Raw genomic sequence first — 21154 nt, forward strand, 5'->3', positions numbered from 1 at the left:
AAAGCTACTGATTTTGGTGTAGGTGAGGGGTTAGTTGGTGATGTGTTGGCACTGGCAGCCAACTAGTGGCTGGAAGTCATTAAGTTGATCATTAAGGAGGTTATAGCTGGGCACCTAGAAGAGCTCAAGGGAATAGGGAAGAGTTAGCCTGGTTTTGTGAAAGGAAAATCATATTTAACCAATTTATTGGAGTTTTTTGAAGGAGTAGCATATGCAGCGGATAAAGGGGAGCTTGTAGACATACTGTATTTTGATTTCTAGAAGGTATTTGATAAGGTGCCACATCAAAGATTACAGAAAATAAAAGTGCGTGGTGTAGTGGATAACATATTAGCATGGCTAGAAGATTGGCTGGTTGGCGGAAAGCAGAGAGTATGCATAAATGGGTCTTTTTCTGATTGGCAGGATGTGACGAGTGGAGTCCCATAGGGGTCTGTACTGGGGCCTGAACTTTTTACGATTTAATCAATGACTTAGGTGAGAGGAGTGAAGACATGGTAGCTAAATTTGCAGATGACACTAAGGTTAGTAGGAAAGTACGTTGTGAAGAGGACATGAGGAGGTTACTGATGGATATAGATATCTTGAGTGAGTGGGCAAAGATCTGGCAAATGGAGTTTAATGTGGCAAAATGTGAAGTCATTCACTTTGGCAGGAGGAACAAAAAAGCAGAGTATTATTTAAATGGAAAATGGCTGCATAATTCTGAACTGCAGAGGGATCTAGATGTTCTAGTACATGAGTCACAAGTAGTCAGTATGCAGTCGCAGCATGCAATTTAGAAGGCTATTGGAATGCTATCCTTTATTACAAGAGTGATTGAACATAAAAGTAGGGACGTTATGCTTCAGTTATTCAGGGCATTGGTGAGACTGCACCTCGAATACTGTGTGCAGTTTTGGTCTCCTTAATTAATGAAGGATGTAAATACTTTGGAGGTGATTCAAAGGAGGTTTACTAGATTGATACCTGGAATGAGTGGGGTATCTTATGAGGAAAGGTTGGACAGACTTGGCTTGTTTCCACTGGAGTTTAGAAGAGTGAGGCGTGATTTGATTGAAGTATACAAGATCCTGAATGGCCTTGACAAGGTATACATCAAAAGTCCAGAACTAGGGGCCACTGTTTTAAAATTAGATGAGGAGAAATCTTTTCTCTCAGAGGTTTGTGCTACTTTGGAATTCTCTGCCTCAGAAGGTGGTGGAGGTGGGGTCATTGAATATTTTTAAGGCAGAGGTAGGTAGATTTTTGTTAGGCAAGGGAATGCGGAAATCAAAACACAAGATCATCAGCCATGATCTTATTTAATGGCAGAGCAGGCTCGAGGGGCCGAATGGTCTACTCCTGTTCCTATTTCTTATGTTCTTACATTCTAAGTGTGGGAGTGGAGGTGGCACACCACGGAATTGGGTCATTTCTGGTCCAACTTTGCAACCATTGCTGTGGCTGCCACCTGTGCATGGTGTTAAAAAATAACTAAAGCATACAAATCTTCAAATTGGCCAGGGTGGATGGAGAGCTGCAATCTGGGATCGGGAAGGGAAATGCTTACGTTATGCAAGTTTTATTTATGTGGAGTAGAATATCTTCAAAACTTCTAATTTTTTTCAATTAAATGACATTTTTTTCCACACTGCCCAATGCTGTTCCTGATAGGCTGGAGCTGTTCTGCTTTATACAGTTCCCAACAGCTGCCCAACACTGCGAAAATTTCAGTAGCTTAGAAGGCGAGTTCTTAAGGAGCTAGTTAATTAGCTAAATGCACCCAATTAATGATGTGGAAAACCTCATTTCTCACCCCGCCCATTACTGCCCACATGAAAAGTGGCAGGGTTGGGACCAGTGGCAGGACCTTATGAGGCATGATGTTGGTGCCATTTTATTTTCCGTTCCCCATCTCCATTCTGACCAAATGCTAGCAACAAAAATCCACCAAATGAGTTAGATTTTCCTGGCTGGGCTGCGATCCCAACGTTGACTTCAATTCCAGATAGGGAACATGGAAGTGGCTGAGGCAGGATATCAGTCGTGATCTTCCTGGAGGCAACCAATTAAGAAGCTGCCTCCAGGAGGTCCAGGAGTCCAACTAAGGCTGGCAGGTGGATTAGGGACGTGAGATGATCAATCAGTGGGGGCTGGCAGCCTCACCAGGAGCGGAGGACATTGCCGAGGCAGGAAGGCGAGTGTGAAGGCACTTCAACATGGAGGCACCCTCAGTTGCCTGAAGGGCAGTCAACAAATAAAGCGACCTGAAGCTGGTAGGGACATTGGGGTGAAGGGGAAACCCCTCTGCAGGAGCAGTGATGGACAACCATCAAGCAGGGAGGCTGCTCTGACAGTGGGAAAATATCACTGCCAATGCAAAATGGTCTATAAGTGGGATTTCAATTGCCTTAATTGCCTGCCCGCCAGCGTATGTTGAGCAGCCGATGCTGGACTCCACCCAAGAATTTTCCCAGAAGCAGGGATGCATCAGGGAAGTCTCCTGACGTGGCTCCTCCCTTTGTTCCTGACACCACACCCCTCACTGCCTCCAACCCCATCTCCATGGGTCCATGGAAATTGAGGAGTCAAGAAAAAATGCCCTGACTGTAAAATATTGCATCTTATCACTAGCAGACTCAGTAAATTCTCTGACAGTGCCCTCCCAATTACCTCAGCTGCACTACCCATTTAGACAAAATATTTTTAATTACAAGTCTAGACCAATGGAAAGCAAAGATGTATCACAATATTTTGTGGTTTTTTAAAAGTGTACTGACAAGACTCTTTAAATGAAAAGTGAAGTTAACAGTGCAATCAGCAAATGCAGTAGAGAACTGTAAATTAAAGACATGTTGCTGAAAGAGTTAAGTTTTGCATAATGCACACTTCCTAGTTATGTTCAGACAGTATACAATTTATTAGATGCCTATATATGACACAACCACCCTCATTTAAATAAAATAATCTTAATAAGGCAGCGTTGTTTCTTCTTTAAAGAGACTAATGACTGTTTTAGGCAACTGATCCCTGGAAAATGGCTCCAACCAATTTCAGATCACATGTTTTTCAGGCATTGTTGGGGTATAAGATATTGCAGTGATGAATTGATCCTTTCGTACAAGCATCGTATTTCCTCAGCCACTGGCTAATTTAGATACAGCGTAAAATGGGAGCAACAAAGACCAATTTCTATTCCAGAATTCCCAAACTAACAGTGAGCTGAGGCATTTAATAGTACTCAGGTCTCACAAGCTACCCTAAGGCCATCCCTGAATGGCTGTTCATCCTGTTTATAACTAAAATACACTGGTGATACTGAAATCCTGTCATCATGCAGCACAGATTAGCATACATATTTTTTCTTTCTCAATAAATTCATGGATCCTAATAATAAAATTGATCTGCTTCATAAATTGTCTCAGCTGAACCATTAGTATTTGGCATCAAAATGGCAAATACTAACTATTATTTCTTGTTGACTATAAATAAACTGAAGAATTTTTACTGTTGAATATCTCTCTCTTACAAGCAGCAGTAACAAAATATATGTTTAATATATTCGGTGATTGTCTTATTTGGTTAATTTCTGAATGGCACATCTTGTAAAAATAATACATTACTGCTTTGACTATAATAGCATAAAAAGTGAAGTTATGAGGATAAAATGACAGAAATTATAACAGTAGTAAACTGAAATCTTTATTAATGGATAAGAAATACTAGTACCGGAATTGTATTTTTATAAATGACATGTAGGCAGATACATTTAATAAAGCATAATCAAGCTACTTATTCATTTAAATAACTAGACTGCTTTATGTAATTAAAAATACTGGAGGTAGAATCACATTTTTAAAGAATGCTTCTAAAATTGCTGAGTATGCTTTCTGTTAGTATCTAATGTGATAAACATTCACTTGGTTTTCTTTTCAATTTCTTTGGCACTTGTATAACAGAGTCATGCACATACCACAGACCCCTGGCTCATATCAAACCACTACTGTGGCCTGTGTATAACAGTCTTGCAAAGTAAGCCAGATCCGGTCCATGCATGTGATGTTGTTTGTAATGAAGTCTAAACACAGAATGGCAGTGAGGCATGACAGGAATGTATTTCCATTGGACATGGCTGTGTATAAAAAAGCATAAGCAATCCGTGTCCAGAAGGTCCGTTCAGCTGGCCAAGAAGGAAGACTAATGTTATTGTACATTGGCTGTCATCCTGCCAGCCCTCCCTCACAGATTTGTTTCTCTTTGCTGTCTGTTTGCTCAGGTGGACAGTGACACCATTTGGAATGAGATGCACTCGTCCAGTGCTGCACGCATGGCCGTTGGCTGTGTCATTGAGATGGCTTCCAAAGTGGCCTCTGGAGAGCTAAAGGTGAGGTCCAACAACGTTGTGTGTGGGAATTATTGAGGAAACAAGAGACAGAGAAAGCTAATTCAAATAATAAGGCCTGTTCATTGGGAAATAATTAGTTCACTGAGAAATTGCTGATGTAAAGGGTAACTGCCCACATAATTGTGATGCATTATGAAATAGATAAATTGTACCTGCAGATTGTTGTCCTCCTACTGTCCTTTTAACTTCACTTTTCTTTATACTAAAATGTCTGGTAAGCTTTATTTCCTGAAAAGAAATATTCCCAGTGCAAAAAGTCTGTTGCAAATCTGGGCCTGGTGAAAAGTTTTAAATTTTGCAGCCTTGACACAGTTGAAGGTTACTCGGAATGGGATAAAATCTGTTTCTGCTTTTCTAACTAAGTGCTTTTTGGTGAGAGTTTATTATAACCCAAAGCAAAACATTTTAAAAATAGGAAGAGCAAAAAACAGTACATTGAATTAAAGTTAAAATTCCTCACACATAGAATGTCCTTTTACTGCGGAACTCTTTTGTGGAATAAATTTGTGATGAGTTGGTCAGTCTTGGCTGGACACGTTAAGGGAAATGTATACACCCTGTGTGGCTATAATTTGACAGGAAGGTCCCAGGCTATCAGCAGAAAATATGTGGATATTTTTTCCCTTTTTATAATGAATATTGCAGAGAGTCCTTTCAGGCTGGAGAGTAATTTTAATACTATCTCATAATACCTACAAAACTGCAAGAGAGTAGAAATGTGAATATGGGTTGAAAATTTTGAAAATCCTGCTTTTTTTATATGTCATCTGTTAGATCCTCTTCATATCCCACTGACTATAAATTAAAATAAACTGCCTGCTAAATTTTTTAACGATTCCAGAGTAACCCCTGCTTCAACTCAGAATAGGAGCTCTCGTTCTGCTGAACAATAAATCACTGGCAATTTTTTCAGGTGTACTCTTTCCTGTTCTGGGAATGCCACATTGTAATCGCTCTCTAATTTCATAATTCATCCCATTGTGTCCTCCCTTGCCCTACTACTTAAATTTAAAAATAATTCTTGCCAGCTCAGCCCAGCATCCCAATTAAGTTAAAAGACACTTCATCTCTGAGCCACTTTGGATCAGACGATGTAATCTACAAGCCATAGTTGCAAAACCTTCTTCAGCCAATGCATAGGCTGGAACTTTCCAGCTCAGTTGGTATTGGGCATCATGGCGGGCAGGGTGGGTGTTGGGGGGGGTGCGGTGGGGGGGGGGGGGGGGGGGGGGGTGGTGGGAATGACAACATAGCGAGGAGGCCAAAAATTGGTTTCGCGCTGTTTTGAAACCAGTTTGCAATTGTCCGCTCCACCCGCCAATGGCAGGCTGCAATTCCCACCACCACACGTTGGGAATGTCATTTTAGTGTATGTGCATCTAATTATAAGCCCCACTCGCCAGGATCATCTCCCCGCGCTGTATCATCCAGGCACATCAACGTGTTTCACAACTGTAGATAAGTGACATGCACCTGTTGACCTGCACTTCACTCGGGACTTCGAGGTTTGTTTGCCTACCTTGCTTAGGGCGGCAATTGTGGTCATCAGCGCCAGGTTTCACAGGCAGCACCACATCTCTTTTAGGGGGGCTCACGGGCAGATCTCTACCTACCAGATTAGCCATAAGGCAGGGGTGGCTTTTTAATGGCTGCAGGGTTAGGGCTTGTTTGGGGAAGGGGGAGAAGGGGCCTCAGGCAAGGGAAGAGACTGCAGGGCGTGGGCTGTACTGGGGAAGGAGGGTATCCCAGAGTGTATGTAGGGGCACATGTTGATCTGTACAAGTGGCCTCAAGATGGTGAGGGCTGAGGAGGAAGTTCCCATGGAGATGAAGCCAGATGGAAATGTGAGGATGCATGTGAGAGAGTGAGTGGTGATGTCCCTTGAGCTGGCAGTGAGTGAGATGCCAGTGAATGTGTGATGGCCTTGTATGTGTGTGAATTTCTAGTGATAAGATAGTTGTCATACCCTGGCAGCATGGATGAAATCATTCATCCGCTTTCTGCACTGGATGGCCGACCTCTTGTGTGCAGCATTTGTACTGACCACCTCTGCCACCGCCTCCCAAGCCAGAGTGGTGAGACTGATGGGCCTCCTGTGGCCAGAGCGGGAGTAGAGGACATTGCTGAATCAGGGGCTGCACTCTTCTTGGCTTTTGGGACCATGTCTTCACCGGAGCAGTCCTGGGCTGCAAATATTGAGATGTGTATGCACAGCTACAGTTTAAATATGGCGCCCTGTGTGAGGAACTGGCGAGGTAACGGTGTGAGAGACAAATAGGATGCCGCCTGCCAGCACGACAGTGTGTTTCCTGTGGCTGCATAGTTAATGAGGCAGGAATGGGACAATACGGTGAGAAAACCTGCAATTGCGACTGGCAGGTAAAGTGACTATTTTCCTGCCCGTTACTGCCCTTTGTACAAATCTGGGACAATTCTGCCCTTGGAGTCATAAAGTTATAGGGCAGAATTTTACGCTCGGCGTGCAGGTGCTCGCCCGACATGCTGGAGTGTAAAATAGCGTGCAATGACTTCAGGTGAGCGCCCCGACATCCTGCAATATTTGGTTGGCAGTTGCGCGCCGGTGCCAGAGCTGTGCCCACCATTAATTGAGAGGCCTACTTAAGGCCATTAAAAAGCTAATCAATGCCAATTTTTTGTTGCCCGTGCGATTTTGCACTTGTCGCATGGGCAAAATGGGCAGGTGGCCAGCCGGCAATTTCAAAAATATCATCTATAGGTGGGATAAAAGGGGTGAGCAGCATTGCCAGTGTCAGTACTGGGGAGTTTGGTAGATAGTTGCTGCTGTGACTTATTGGTACTTGGCAGCTTCATCTCTGTTCGGAGCTTCATTGTTAGCTTCATTTCAGGTCTCCTTGGTGTCTCCAAGGCCCCCGGAAGATTCAGACCATGTGGACCCTTCCAGTTATCGTACATCCTTCTGTTACCCTAGTAATGGGGATTGTGGTCTCCTCTGGTGGCACCTCCTCTGAGGAGGAAGAAAGGGGCAGAAGGCAGAGGAGGCCACGTGTCCCAAGGGAGGGACCTCAATATGTCTGATGTGCAATGCTGAAGAAGGTTCCGCCTCTCCAGGGAGATCGTGACCTCCAGTTGTCAGATGATTGGGCCTGAGATCATCTCTGACAGTGTGGGTGGATACCCATTGCCCGTGGCTCTGAAGGTCACAGCAGTCCTCAAGTTCTATGCCTTTCGCTCTTTCAAGAGATCAGTGGGGGATCTGTGTGGTATCTCCCAATCAGCTGTCCGCAGTTTCATCAAGCTGGTAACAGAAACTCTGTTCAGGCGGGTACTGACCTTTATTCTTTACCACATGAATGAGGCCAGCCAGGCTGAGTGAGCCAGAGGCTTTGCAGCAAATGCTGGGTTCCCCCGTGTCCAGGGTACAATCAATTGCACACATGTGGCCATCAAGGCGCCAGTGGGTCAGCCGGGTGCCTTCATCAACAGGAAGGGCTTCCACTCCATGAACCTGCAGATAATGTGTGACCACAGGATGCGGATTCTGCAAGTCTGTGCAAGATACCCTGACAGTTCCTATGTTGCTTATATCCTGAGACACTCCCAGGTGCCGAGGCTCTTCAGTGCTCCAGCCCAGCTGGATGGATGGCTGCTGGGTGACAAGGGCTATCCATTGAAAAGATGGCTCATGACGCTGCTTCATCACCCAAGAACAGAGGCAGAGCAGCATTACAGTACAAGTCATGCCTCCATACAGGCAGTGATAGGACCATGGGTAGTTTCAAGATGCACTTCCGATGCCTGGGCCATTCAGGGGGTGCAACACAATACCCCACAGAGTGGGTGTCACTGATCATGGTTGCATGCTTCCCTCTCCACAGTCTGGCACTGGCAAGGGGGGAACCACTGGAGGAAGAGGATCTTGACTTAGCTGCACTGCCCACAGCGGATGAGTCCAGAAGTGAGTCAGAAGATGAGCACAGGGAGGAGAATGTTGAGGGCATGGAGGCAAACCCCAGTAAGCTACAGGGAGGCAGGGAAGCCTTGATCCAACGTTCCTTCAGCTAGGCTATCAAAGATCAGCTTCAACCCTATGCCAGGGCTGCCACCTCCATCCCAGTTGCCTGAAGTGAGCCTTTCATTTGCACCCAAATGTCACTCAATTCCTGTGCAATAAAGTATCCAGCCACTCACGTCCAACATTATATACTGGCATATCCTGCACCAAAAACAAAAAATGTGAAGCATACTCAAGCCCTCAGAACAAAAGTAAATTTAATGTTGTCATCACATTGAAATCATTATGCTATTACCATTACTGGTGTTGATGTCCACATCAGCAGACATGTAAACCAAATAGAAATGAACAGAAAATCACCCATGAATTGTTCCTCTCATGCTCATGGTGCCTTAAACTTCCAAGTGCTACATCTGTGTGCACCCCCCCCCCCTCCCCCAACTCACTGGTTGCGGCACTGGAGACAGCCCACTAATTCTGCTGTCTTGTTGACCTTGGCAGTTGTCTTCTGGCCAGTGGAGCCTGTGCTGGCCCCACCTGGGAGGGAGCAGCCAGTGCCACACCTGGCAACTCCCCAGTCACCGCAGCCTCATCAGATGCCACGATCATTGGTGAAGGGGAAGAGGAACTGCTGCTATCATCCAGAGCGCCCTGTGAGGAGCCCGCAGAGATGACAAGCAGCTTGTGCACCAGCGTAAGGCCGCTTTGGATCCTGCTGCTCGCCATTGATGGACTGACACCTAGTTGGGATACTGGGTGCCTCATCCATCTCCCACATTGGCATTGACCACCTAAGGTCATTGCCTGTGTGAGGGCTTGCAGGTCCAAGCGCAACCCCAGGAACTCCTTATTCTGTCCCGGGAGCTACTTCTCCATGAGAGTTGCCACTCTCTCAATGGAGGCGGCAGTGCGCTCGGCCATGAGGGACAACACAGTGTTCATGCTCGGTATGGACTCCTCCACAACGGGGGCCATGGCACACAGACCCTCATGGATCTCCGCCAGATCATCCTGCACCTCCCGCTGGATATCCAGCATCTGGACGACTCCAGAGGCTCATCATCGGTCTTCAACTTCAACAGACTTCCAACTTCTGGAACCCTGGGTACCCTCTGCCTTCGCCTGCATTCAAGTGAGTGTGAAGTGCCCTCGCCAATGTGCACTGACATTCTAGCTGCTGATCTAATGCCCACTGAGGTGTTGGTATCTGCGCTGGTGCCTGCTTCAGAGATTGGGTGTGACGCAGGTGCAAGTGAAGCCTGGTGGTCCTCCGGTGTCAGGGGTGGCCCTTTGGAGTCTAGAGAGTGAGTGTGTGCTGGCGAACCTAAAAGGGAGAACAAGGACATGTCAATAGTTAAAGTCACCACACTGTCACTGTGCATGTCAGGCACCCTGGTGAGACAATGGAGATCTGCATCCTAGTGTCAGTGTCTTTCAATGATCAATGGGGACTCCAGGTTCGAGGCTTCCATCAATGAAGTGACTATACTAGAATGGTTGCACAGTCCAGAAGTTTCACCTCTGTGCGCTGTGCTCTTACCTTCGTCTGGCACCCATGCCTCTCCACGCCCGGTTGCACGGGGTGCGTGCTGGCTCTCCAGCTCTAGGGCATCTTGCTCAAATCGGGAGAGCAGCAGCAGGTTGGGTGGGCCCCCGCCTGTACGTGCCCTCTCTGCTTGGTTATGGCTTGTCTTCTCCTGAAAGGACAGAGGAGCATGGATTAGTCCACTCTCTACCTGCAGCACCATTGCAACCTGGCTAAGGAGCACCTTGCAGGGCACATCCGAGTTGTGGACCTCGAGCCTCAAGACACTCATTCCAAGCAACCAGAGCTCAGCCCCTTGGCCAGCTATGGCATCATTGACAGCTGGCTCTCAGACTTTAGCATCCCTGAGTCCATGGGGGGATGGCCACACCTTAACGCGACTGCACACTAAGCCATGCCAACAAGGTACTCATCCTTCCTGAACGCTGCAGGTCATTGAACTGTTTCCGGCACTGCATCCATGTGCACTGCACCATGTCATGGCTGCTCACCAGCGCTGCTACTTCCTCCCATGCCCTCTTTTTGAGGTGCAGTAGCCTCCTCCTCCCATCTCTGGGGACAAGGGTGTCCCTCCTGGCAGCCAGCTCCTCCAGCAGGACCGTGAGGCACTCAGCCGGAAAGTGTGGGGCCGAGTGCCCACCTGACCTGCCCTTCTGCCTGGCGTTTCCAGCCGCACTCGACTCCATCAAAACAACGCTGAACAGGCATCCTTCTGTGGCAGCCTTTCTGGGGCTGCCTGGGCTGTTTTTAAACCGGCCGCAGGGTCGCCATCGGACCCGGCGGCAGAGAGGCTCCCGCCCCCGCTTGGACCTTCCCAACCAGTGATGAGCTACTTTTCATGCTGGGCTGGCCTTAATTGGCCAGAGTGAAATCGCAGTCAGGGGCTGATCGTGGGCGACGGGCCATTTCCCAGTCACTCCTGATCCTGCTGACTGCGCCCACCCACCGACCCCAAAATTCTGCCCACAGTCATTGCAGTACAGAAAGAAGAAATTTGGTCCATCAAGTCTACGTCAGCTCTGTGTAGAGAAATCCAATGTTATGACCGGTCCCTGGGTGAAGGTCCCCGAATTTGTTATGATCCTGGATGAGGTACCCCAAATTGTTTTGCTCTAGGCTATGGAGGGATGAACTGGCTCCCTTTGTCTATTTAACCCCCTTGGTTGATTGCAACAAGTTTAATTTAAAAAGGATCCCTTCCGTCATGGATATCTTTTCCCAGTCCAAATGTATTTATGTTTTCAAAGGAGGTAATTTAGCCGGGCTTTCTTCAGTTAAAGAAAGAGTGCATTTATCATTTACTAAAATGCAAGAAAAATATAATAAAACCGCAACACTCTTACACACAGATTAGAAATGAGAAGTGAGTCCAGAATCAAAAGTTAAGAAGATATATGAATTAGCCTTTGGCTGGTCTGTGAGGAGTAGATGATGAAATGTTGCAGACGTTAAGTTGAATGATTCCGGTAGAACTGATTTTGACAGTTGAGCAGTTGATTTGGAGATTCTTGGTTCTGCGGGTTAGCTGAAAGGAGTTGTCCTATTTCCTTTTTGACTGTGGCTTTGCTGACCTGTGACTTGCTTCCAGCAATCAGAGAGTAAACTTTTTTTTTTTTACCTGCAAGTGCAGGGATCCCTAGTTGATGTTCTTCAACTGTGACCTTCACAGCACACCCTCGCACTCCAGGCCTGGAACACCAAAACTAGGACACAGAGACCAGGATTGCAGTTGGCTTTTAATCCCTTCTCTTGTGTATTCCTAGAAGGGAAAAATCAAACTTGCCTTTCACCCAGATCTGCTTTCTTTTCAACTCACATCATGTCCAAAGTCTGGGATTTAACTCACAGGAGATGGTTTCTGTTAGGATGGTAATGGAGGCTCCATCACCTGCGCAACAACAGGAGATTATGGTTCAGTTTTTGCATTGCATTTTTACCTTTGAAGTGTTTCTGTCTGAAGTAGACCTTGACACTTTTTTAGGTGCACAATTCTGTTCTCTGGACTCTGGTCAAGTGTAATCCACATTGGAATTTTCTAGCAAGTGGCTACTTTACATTCTCAGCCCGCTTTTGTTTGTATGTCCTTTTTGAAAAAAACACATGCCTTACTTAAAAGTTCAATATGCCCTTAAATAATTTGGGGCTATGACCTGCGGTCATGGCACCAGTCAGTCCCATTTCCTGCTCTATCCCCATAGCCCTGCAAGTTTATTTCCCTCAAGTGCTCATCCACTTTCCTTTTGAAATCATTGATCGTCTCAGCTTCTGGCAACTTGGTACCTGAGGAGGCCCAGGTCACTACCACTCTGCTTAAAAAGCTCTTCTTCACTTACCCTTGGCATCTCTTGCCCAAAATATTAAATCTGTATCCTCTATTGGATGAATAGGGAGTGGTGGCATAGTGGTATTGTCACTGGACTGGTAATCCAGAGACCCAGGGTAATTCTCTAGGGGCCAGGATTCAAATCCCACCAAGGCAGATGGTGGAATTTGTATTCAATAAATATCTAATGATGACCACAAAACAATTGTAATAAAAACCCATCTGGTTCACTAATGTCCTTTAGGGAAGGAAATCTGCTGTCCCCACCTGGTCTGGCCTACATGTGACTCCAGACTCACAGCAGTGTGGTTCACTCTTAAAAATGTCTTCTGAACAAGAGCAATTAGGGATGGACAATGTTGGCCTAGTCAGTGATGCCCACATTCCACAAACAAATTTTAAAAATTCTTGTACCATCAGCTAATGGGAGCAACTTGAGATGATATTCATAATCTTTATTTTTCTCCAGTGATCAGGACTGTAGTCATTGAAGATTGTGTTAAACAATGTGATCATAGCAGAAAGAAAAACATAAGAACATAAGAATTTGGATTTAATCGGCGGTGGGAGAGGCCCACCTAAAGTGACCAGCCCAGCAGGTTTCTGTGCATGGGCGATTGGTAGAGGGGGGAGGGGCCCTGCTTAATGGACCCACTGGCCCATCAGTGGACGCCCCCCCCAAAAGGTGTTAACCCCCAGTTTCCACTTTGCTCAAAAGTACCCCTCCCACCCCCATGGCCATGATAGCCCCCTTTATAGATCTCAGCCAAGCCTCATTATGCATCCCCATGCCAAGAACCCAGACTTTAAAAGGATTAACTCTGTTTGCATGGTTGGACAGAAGTGTTGGGCTTTGCTTGATCAACAACTCTATGAGGTTAATAAGTTACTTTTTTCTCTGTGATCTCGTTTGTCAATCTCTCAATATTTATTTGCACAAGATTAAAATGTGTCAAGTGCTTAAAAGTTCTGTTATTGAAACTTTAATAGTTTGGTTTATTGACACTTTGTTGGGATTGTAGGAACACCAGTCCTATGCAAAATATTATGAATGGACGTTTTTTAAGCAGCTTAACTCATGCCATTGTTACTATAGCCTCTGTGCAGTGTGCATATTGAATGAATGGGCATGGAAGGGCCATGAGTAGACATGGAAGGTATGAGGGCCATAGGGAGTGGGTGGGGTGCATGAGTTAATATTGAATTGGCATGGAGGCTATAAGGGGCTACGGAGGTGGATGGAGGCATGAGTTGGCATGGAGGTGGCATGGGGAATGGGTGAAGGAGTACAAGCAATGAAGGCTAGAGGGCCAAAGATGTATCAAAACAACAGGGACAAAGTCCCAGAGAACCTAAGTGGGTTATTTAATCAGCCCACCTCAGAACTTGGTTACCCCAGTGGCAGGCCTGATTCCATCCCACATCAGCCTCCCAGGACTGAAAATAGCGGGTAAAAGAAATTTCCCACTTTGAGTTACCAGCCTCAGTAGCGAAAATCAAACCCAATATCTCTTATTTACGAAGCCCAAGATCCCATATGTTTTGCTAACTAATCTCTCAATGGGATGAATTATATGTGGCATAGATTCATATCCTGCCCCCACCAGCTGCCTGCAGCCGTTTATTGGCCATTAAAAAGCTGGAGGGGAGACGCCTGCCAATCTGGATCAGGAAGTCCCATCTCAGGGAACTGCCAGCCAATCAGAGGCCAGCAGCTTTCCAGCACCAGCAGTGCTACCAGCAGTGGTGGCCACTGCCAGTACTACACTCTGGACCTGAAGAGGCGATCTGCACTTGATCAGGACTTGGTGACTGTGTGGGCATCTCTACCGGCCCATGCTAGCAGGCCCCGGCGTGTGGGGTGGGGGGGCTGAAGTTTGGGAAAAGTGGAATGTGATGGTTAACATTTGGGGGGGTCCTCTGATGGGGCCAGTGGGTCCATTAAGCAGTACTCCTCCCCCACCTACTAACTGCCCATGCACGGAAACCTGCTGGGCTGGTCACTTGATGTGGCACTCTCCCACCGCCAATTAAATCCAAACTCTTATGGTCTTATGTTTTTCTTTCTGCTGTGATCACGTTGTTTAACACAACCTTTGATGACTGCAAAGAGTCAGTCCTGATCACTGGAGAAAAATAAAGATTATGAATATCATCTCAATTTAAATGGGTGACTCCAATTTTATTTGACTACATCACCACATTTAATTCATTTACTTGATTGTCATCAATGCCCTTATTAATTTTAATTATCTTATGTTCTTAACTTTCAACAAAAATATATTCCACTGAGAAAGATTCCACAAGAAGCATGCACCATCCATGGCTAACTAGGGAAGTTAAGGATGCTATCAAATCACAAGAAAAGATGTACAATGCTGCAAAGATTAATAGTAGGCCAGAAGCTTAGGAAAATGTTAGGAGCCAGCAAAGGATGACTAAAAAAATATGAAGAGGGAGAAATTAGAATATAAGGGGAAACTAGCAAAAATTATAAAAACATACAGTAAGAGCTTCTACAAGTATAAAAAAGGAAAAGAGTAGTGACAGTGAGCATTAGTCCTTTAGAGGGTGAGACTGGGGATATTTTTATTTCTTCATTGGGTGTGGGCATCGCTGGCTAAGCCAGCATTTATTAACCATCCCTAACTGCTCTTGAGAAGGTGGTGGTGAGCCAAGTTCTTGAACCGCTGCAGTCCATGTGGTGTAGGTACACCCACTGTGCTATTAGAAAGGGTGTACCAAGATTTTGACCCAGCGACAGTGAAATAACAGTGATATATTTCCATATAATGATGTATGTAGCTTGGAGGGGAACTTGCAGTGCTGGTGTTCCCATGCGTCTGCTGCCCTGTCCTTCTAGGGGATAGAGATTGCGAGTTTGGAAAGTGCTGGTGAAGGAGCCTTGATGAGTTGCTGCCATGCATCTTGTAGGTTGTACACACTGCTGTCACTGCCCATCGGTGGTGGAGGGAGTGAATGTTTAAAGAGGTGGATCTGGTGCCAATCAAGCAGGCTGCTTTGTCATGGATGGTGTCAAGATTCTTGAATATTGTTGCAGCTGCACTTACCCAGGCAAATGGAGAATATTCCATCATACACCTGACTTGCGCTTTGTAGATGGTGGACAGGCTTTGGGGAGTCAGGAGGTGGGTTACTTGCTACAGAGATCCCAGTCTCGGACCTGTTGTTGCCACAGTATTTATATGGCTGGTCCAATTCAGGTTCTTGTGAATGGTAACCCATAGGATGTTGATAATGGGGGATTAGCCTCTGGTAATGCCATTGAATGTCAAAGGGTGATGGTTAGATTCTCTCTTGTCGAAGATGGTCATTGCCTAGCACTTGTGTGGCATAAATGTTACTTGCCACTTATCAGTCCAAACCTGACGGTTGTCCGGGTCTTGCTGCTTATGGACACGGACTGCTTTAGTATCTGAGGAGTGGCAAGTTGCGTTATCATTATGCAATCATCAGCAAACATCCAAATTCCGACCTTATGATGAAGCAGCTGAAGATGATTAAGCCTAGGACACTACCCTGAGGAACTCCTGCAGCGATGTCCTCGAAGTGAGATGATTGACCTCGAACATTAATGGTCTTCCTTTGTGCTCAGTCTGATTCCAACCAGTGGACAGCATTGTAATTTGCTTTTAAGGGGTATCTGCAAGACATCACTCGAAGGGAAACATGTCATGTGATCCAGTCTTGGTTTCACTTTTGCTTTGAGCAGAGCACATACACACACACAGCTCTGATGTCTTCAAGCTTTATACTTTTGTATAACTGTTCTCATGCTCCTAGTCTTAATAAATGAACCCACAATGTGTTTACCCAATTTCTAATGAGCGATTGGTGCCTTGTGTCTTACGCAGTAGATAAGCCCAAGGTATAATATCTTTATAATAACACATGGTGATCACTGGTTGTCAAAGAGGTACCAACATGGTAAACAGCTTTACATTGTGCTACATGGCATGAGACAATTCAACGCTTTGGTCAGACCACAAGAATGTCACAGCGTCAGAGAGTGTTGAAAATGTAGCATGGTGCCTGTAAAGGAAAGCTTTGAAGTCACAGCACCGAGCTAGTGCTGAAATAAAGAGCTGATAAGCAGGTGGATCCCTCATTGCAGCGCATAGCCTGTCAGTTCCGTGAGTGGGACAGTGCATTAAGAGGACCAGCACCAGGTTAGCTCAGCCAGAAACGGTGAGTGACCAGGGTATAGACAGAGTAAATGCGAGTAGGCTTTTTCCACTTAGATTAGTAGAAATAAACACGAGAGGACATGGCTTTAGGGTGAAAGAGGAAAGGTTTAGGGGGAACATTAGGGGGAACTTCTTCACTCAGAGAGTGGTGAGAGTGTGGAATGAGCTACCATCTGACGTGGTAAATGCGGGCTCACGCTTAAGTTTTAAGAATAAATTAGATAGATACATGGATGGGAGAGGTCTGGAGGGTTATGGACTAGGTGCAGGTCAATGGGACTGGCGGAATAATATTTCGGTACAGACTAGAAGGGCCGAAAGGACTGTTTTCTGTGCTGTAGTGTTCTATGGTTCTATGGTTCTATAGTGTGGGTCAGATTGATAGTGAGCAAGGGAGAGTTAAACAAAAAAAAAATCATAAAAATCGGCCAGAGAAGGTTGCAATTACAATGAGCAGCATCGATAATTGCTGAACAATAAATTGAATAAAAACCAAAGACATCATCACTCCATGGTGCATTCCTCATCATCGTGGGCAAACCTTTTGAATATGGTGTGAAAGCGACTACAGTGACACTCATCCCAGGTACTACAGGAAAAGGAGGGTCAAAGGGATATTGTGAGAATATCCACAAAATCCCCCAGTTTGAATTGGGATCCAGCTGACTTATTATCCAAATTCAAAATGTTTAAGCACCATACAGAACTATGGATTCTTCATTCAAATATATCTAAACTAGATAAACAAGCCATAAAAATTCACCTAGCAATTGGGAACACAGGCTGAACATGTCAGGATTAACAGAGGAAGAGCTAAAGGATCCCCAAAGATATGTATTCTTTAAGGATGTAACAAGCAGGGTGGATAAAGGGGAACCAGTGGTTGTATTGTACTTGGATTTCCGATAGGCATTCAACCAGGTGCCATATGGTGTTGAGGGTGATATATTAGCATGGATAGAGGTCTGGCTAACTAACAGGAAACAGAGTCAGGATAAATGAGTCATTTTCAGCTGTTACTAGTGGGGTGCTGCAGGATAAATGCTGGGGCCTCAACTATTTACAATCTATATTAATGACTTGGATGAAGGGACCGAGTGTATTGTGGTCATGTTTGCTGATGATACAAAGATAGGTAGGAAAGCAGGTTTTGAGAAGGGTACAAAGAATCTGCAGAGGGATATAAATAGGTTCAATAAGTGGGCAAAAATTTGGCAAATGGAATTTAATTTGGAAAATGTAAGGTTGTCCACTTTGATAGGAAGAATAGAAAAGCAGAATGTTATTTAAATGGAGGGATCTGGGAGTATTTGTACATTAATCACAAAAAGTTAGCATGCAGGTACAGCAAGTAGGAAGGCAAATGGAATGTTGCCCTTTATTGCAAGGGTGATGGAGTATAAAAGTAGGGAAGTCTTGTAACAACTGTACAGGGCATTGGTGAGATCGCACGTGGAATACTTTGTGTTGTTTTGGTCTCCTCACTTAAGGAAGGATATACTTGCATTTGAAGCAATTCAGGGAAGGTTCACTGGGCTGGTTCTTGGGATGAAAGGATTGTATTATGAGGAAAGGTTGAACAGGTTGGGCCGACACTCATTGGAGTTTAGAAGAATGAGAGGTGATCTAGTTGAAACATATAAGATTTTGAGGGGACGTGACAAGGTAGATGCTGAGAGGATGTTTCCTCTCATGTGGTAATATAGAACCAGGCATCACAGTTTAAAAATAAGGGTTTTCCCATTTAAGATGAGATAAGGAGGAATTCTCTCAGAGAGTCATTCGTCTTTGGAATTCTCTTCCACAGAGAGCTAGTGGGGCTGGATCACTTAATGTATTCAAGGCTGAGTTAGACTTTTTGATTGACAAGCAATTTAAAGGTTATGGGGTACAGGCAGGAAAGTTAAGGCCACACTCGGATCAGTCGTAAGTTTATTGAATGTCAGAGCAGGCTTGATGGGCCGAATGGCCTACTCCTGCTTCTACTTCTAATGGTCTTATGATCTGCTGAGGCCCTTAAGTAGGCATTACTCACCCATTTAAGGGCCTCAATTGGCACACTGGCAGGTGGGTCACCAGATCCCATCCCCACCGCTGGTATATTTACATTGGTGGCAGGGGCAGGGGGTGTGGGGGGTAGCAGCAGGAAGGCTGCCCAGTGAATTTTACATACATCTACAAACCCACCAGCGGGGAACCTATGAGCTAGTCCAGTATGTCCTGCCACCTTCAAAGATCCATGCACATGAACCACCAGGCCCTTTTGTCCCTTCACGCCCTTTAGAACTGTGACAATGGCCAGGATTTTCCCCTTGGCGATTTGGGGGTGGGGCTCGCTCGCCGAGGTGAAAGTAATGTGGGATGACATCGGGAGGAATCCCCGACATCATCCCAGACCCGTTAAATTTTAGGAAGGCAGGCGGACAGCGAAATCAGCTGTCCATCCGCTGACCTGTCAATGGCCAATTGAGGCCATTGACAGGCTAATTAAGATAATTAAAGACCTGCCCATCCAAGCTTAAGTCTGGCAGGCAGGCCAGATTAATCATGAAACTTCATCCACTGGTGGGATGAAGTTTCATGTCCGTTTTTTAAAAATTAAATAAATTTTATGTGTTTATTATTAATATGTTCCATCTCGTGTGACATTGTCACATGAGGGGGACATGTTGATAATTTTAATATTTATCTATTTTTAAACTTTTACCTCTCTCGAATCTCCCTGAGACAGGACTTTGCCTCAGGGATCAGTGTGCACTTTGACAGATGGGGAATCCCCCTGCCCCCAGCACAGGGAGCGCATAGTGCTTCCTGTCGGGCAGGCCGCTGGGCGGGCCTTAATTGGCCCCCCCACTCAAAATGGCAGCAGGCCCCGTTTCAGTGGCAAAGGTTGGCTGTCCGCCCGCCGCCGAGCCGGTGGGGCCCGGACGCCATCTGAGGGCAAAATTCTGTCCAATGTGTATGTATTGCCTCTCCCCATCCCTCTTGCCAAAATGCATCACCCCACACTTCTCAGTATTAAATTACATTTAGCATTTGACTGCTAACTCTGTTAGCCTATGCATTTGCTGTTGTTGTTGATTTTGCCACATTTCCAAGTTTGGTATCATCAACAAATTTTGAAATTTTACACTGTATTCCAATATCCAAGTTATTTATATATAGACTCACTGGGTGGGATTTTAGGGGCCTGACACCAGCGGGCATCATCACAGGGTGGGACCAGAAAATTTCAGCTAATGCTGTATGTCCTTAAGCTTTTTTTTAATCCAAGCTGACATTAACCCTGCTATTCCATAAGCCTTTTTCTTTGCAAGCCTTTTATGTGATATCTTGTCAAGTGATTTCTTAAAATCCATATAAACTACATCCATTGCTTCCCCTTCATCAACCTTCCCTGTTGCTTTATCAGAAAGTTGTTAGATTAGTCAAACACCATTTGCCTTGTACAAATCTTTGCTGGCACTCCTTGATTAACTCAGGCCTCTCCAAGGGCAGAATTTTTCACTTAGCAGGCGGGTGCACGCCTGATTCAAACGAACGTAAAGTGACACGTGATGACCTTGCACAAGCGTCCCGATGTCATCTTGCACTCGCGCGATATTTCGGTCAGCAGGCACACACGAGAGTTAGTACCACACCGCCGACAATTAAAAGGCCTATTAAGGCCATTAACAATCCAATTGATTTAAACTTTTCATTGCCCATCCAACCTTACAGTTGGCGAGCAGGCGAAAAGGCCACGCGGCCTTTGCATTTATTGCGAAACCTCATCCACAGGCAGAATGAGGTTTCAATCCCTCATTAAAAAAATTAAAAATTTTCATACTAATTTCTAACATGTCCCTGTTCATGTGACAGAGTAACAAGAGCACCAGCCCAGATCTGTAAAAGGCAAATGATGCAAATAAAGCATTGTAAGATGCTAAAAAACATGAGCACTCATGTGACTTTGTTCTTTAACATCTTACAATGCTTTATTTTTAATTTTTAAAATTGTTCATTTCCCTGAGGCATGCTCTGTGCCTCAGGGAGCTTTTCCAGCGCACACCCACACACAAGCGCGAAGTTGCATGCTTGCCCTCCTCCCCTGTCCACACAAGCAGCGCTGAGCACTGCAGCACACGTTTCATGCTAGACGAGCCTTAATTGGCCGCCAGCATTTAATCGCAGTCCGGCCCGGATTGCGGGCGGAGGTCGGCTTCCCGAACCCCCTGCCCACCCCCGCCGAACCCGCCTGATGAGGGCAAAATTCTGCCCCAAGTATTTGTTATTTTTTTACCCTTATTATTGTTTCTAAAACTTTAGCCACCATTGGCATTAAACTGGCCGGCCTATAGTTACTAAGGATATCCTAACAACATTCCTTGAACACAGGTATCACATTTGCCTCTTTCTAATCCCCTTGCATCTTCCCTGTATCTAGGAAAGATGGAAAGATTATGGCAAGCCTTCCACTATCTCCACCTCCATTCCTCTAAGCAGCCTTAAATGCAAGACATCTAGATGAGACAACTTTACCCACTCTAAGTATAGCCAGCCTTTCCAGTACATCCTGTCTATCAATTTTCACCCCATCATTAACATATCCATTTCCAATGGTATTTTGTCAGCATGCTTTTTCTGAGTAAAATTGACACAAAGCACTCATTAAGTATTCTACCTTGCCTAGTACCTCTAAGCATACATCACCCTC

General features: G+C 45.4%; 1 protein-coding gene across 1 annotated transcript in view; it reads left to right on the forward strand.

Annotated features, from left to right (window-relative positions):
• LOC121275947 (histone deacetylase 9-like) overlaps positions 1-21154 on the forward strand; it is a 636654-nt gene that overhangs the window by 467229 nt on the left and 148271 nt on the right. The window contains exon 16 of the mRNA XM_041183848.1: positions 4259-4366. Within this exon, the coding sequence (XP_041039782.1) occupies positions 4259-4366 (108 nt within the window). The remainder of the gene's footprint in view (positions 1-4258; positions 4367-21154) is intronic.

Source organism: Carcharodon carcharias, chromosome 3, assembly GCF_017639515.1.
Source record: "Carcharodon carcharias isolate sCarCar2 chromosome 3, sCarCar2.pri, whole genome shotgun sequence".
NCBI lineage: Eukaryota > Metazoa > Chordata > Chondrichthyes > Lamniformes > Lamnidae > Carcharodon > Carcharodon carcharias.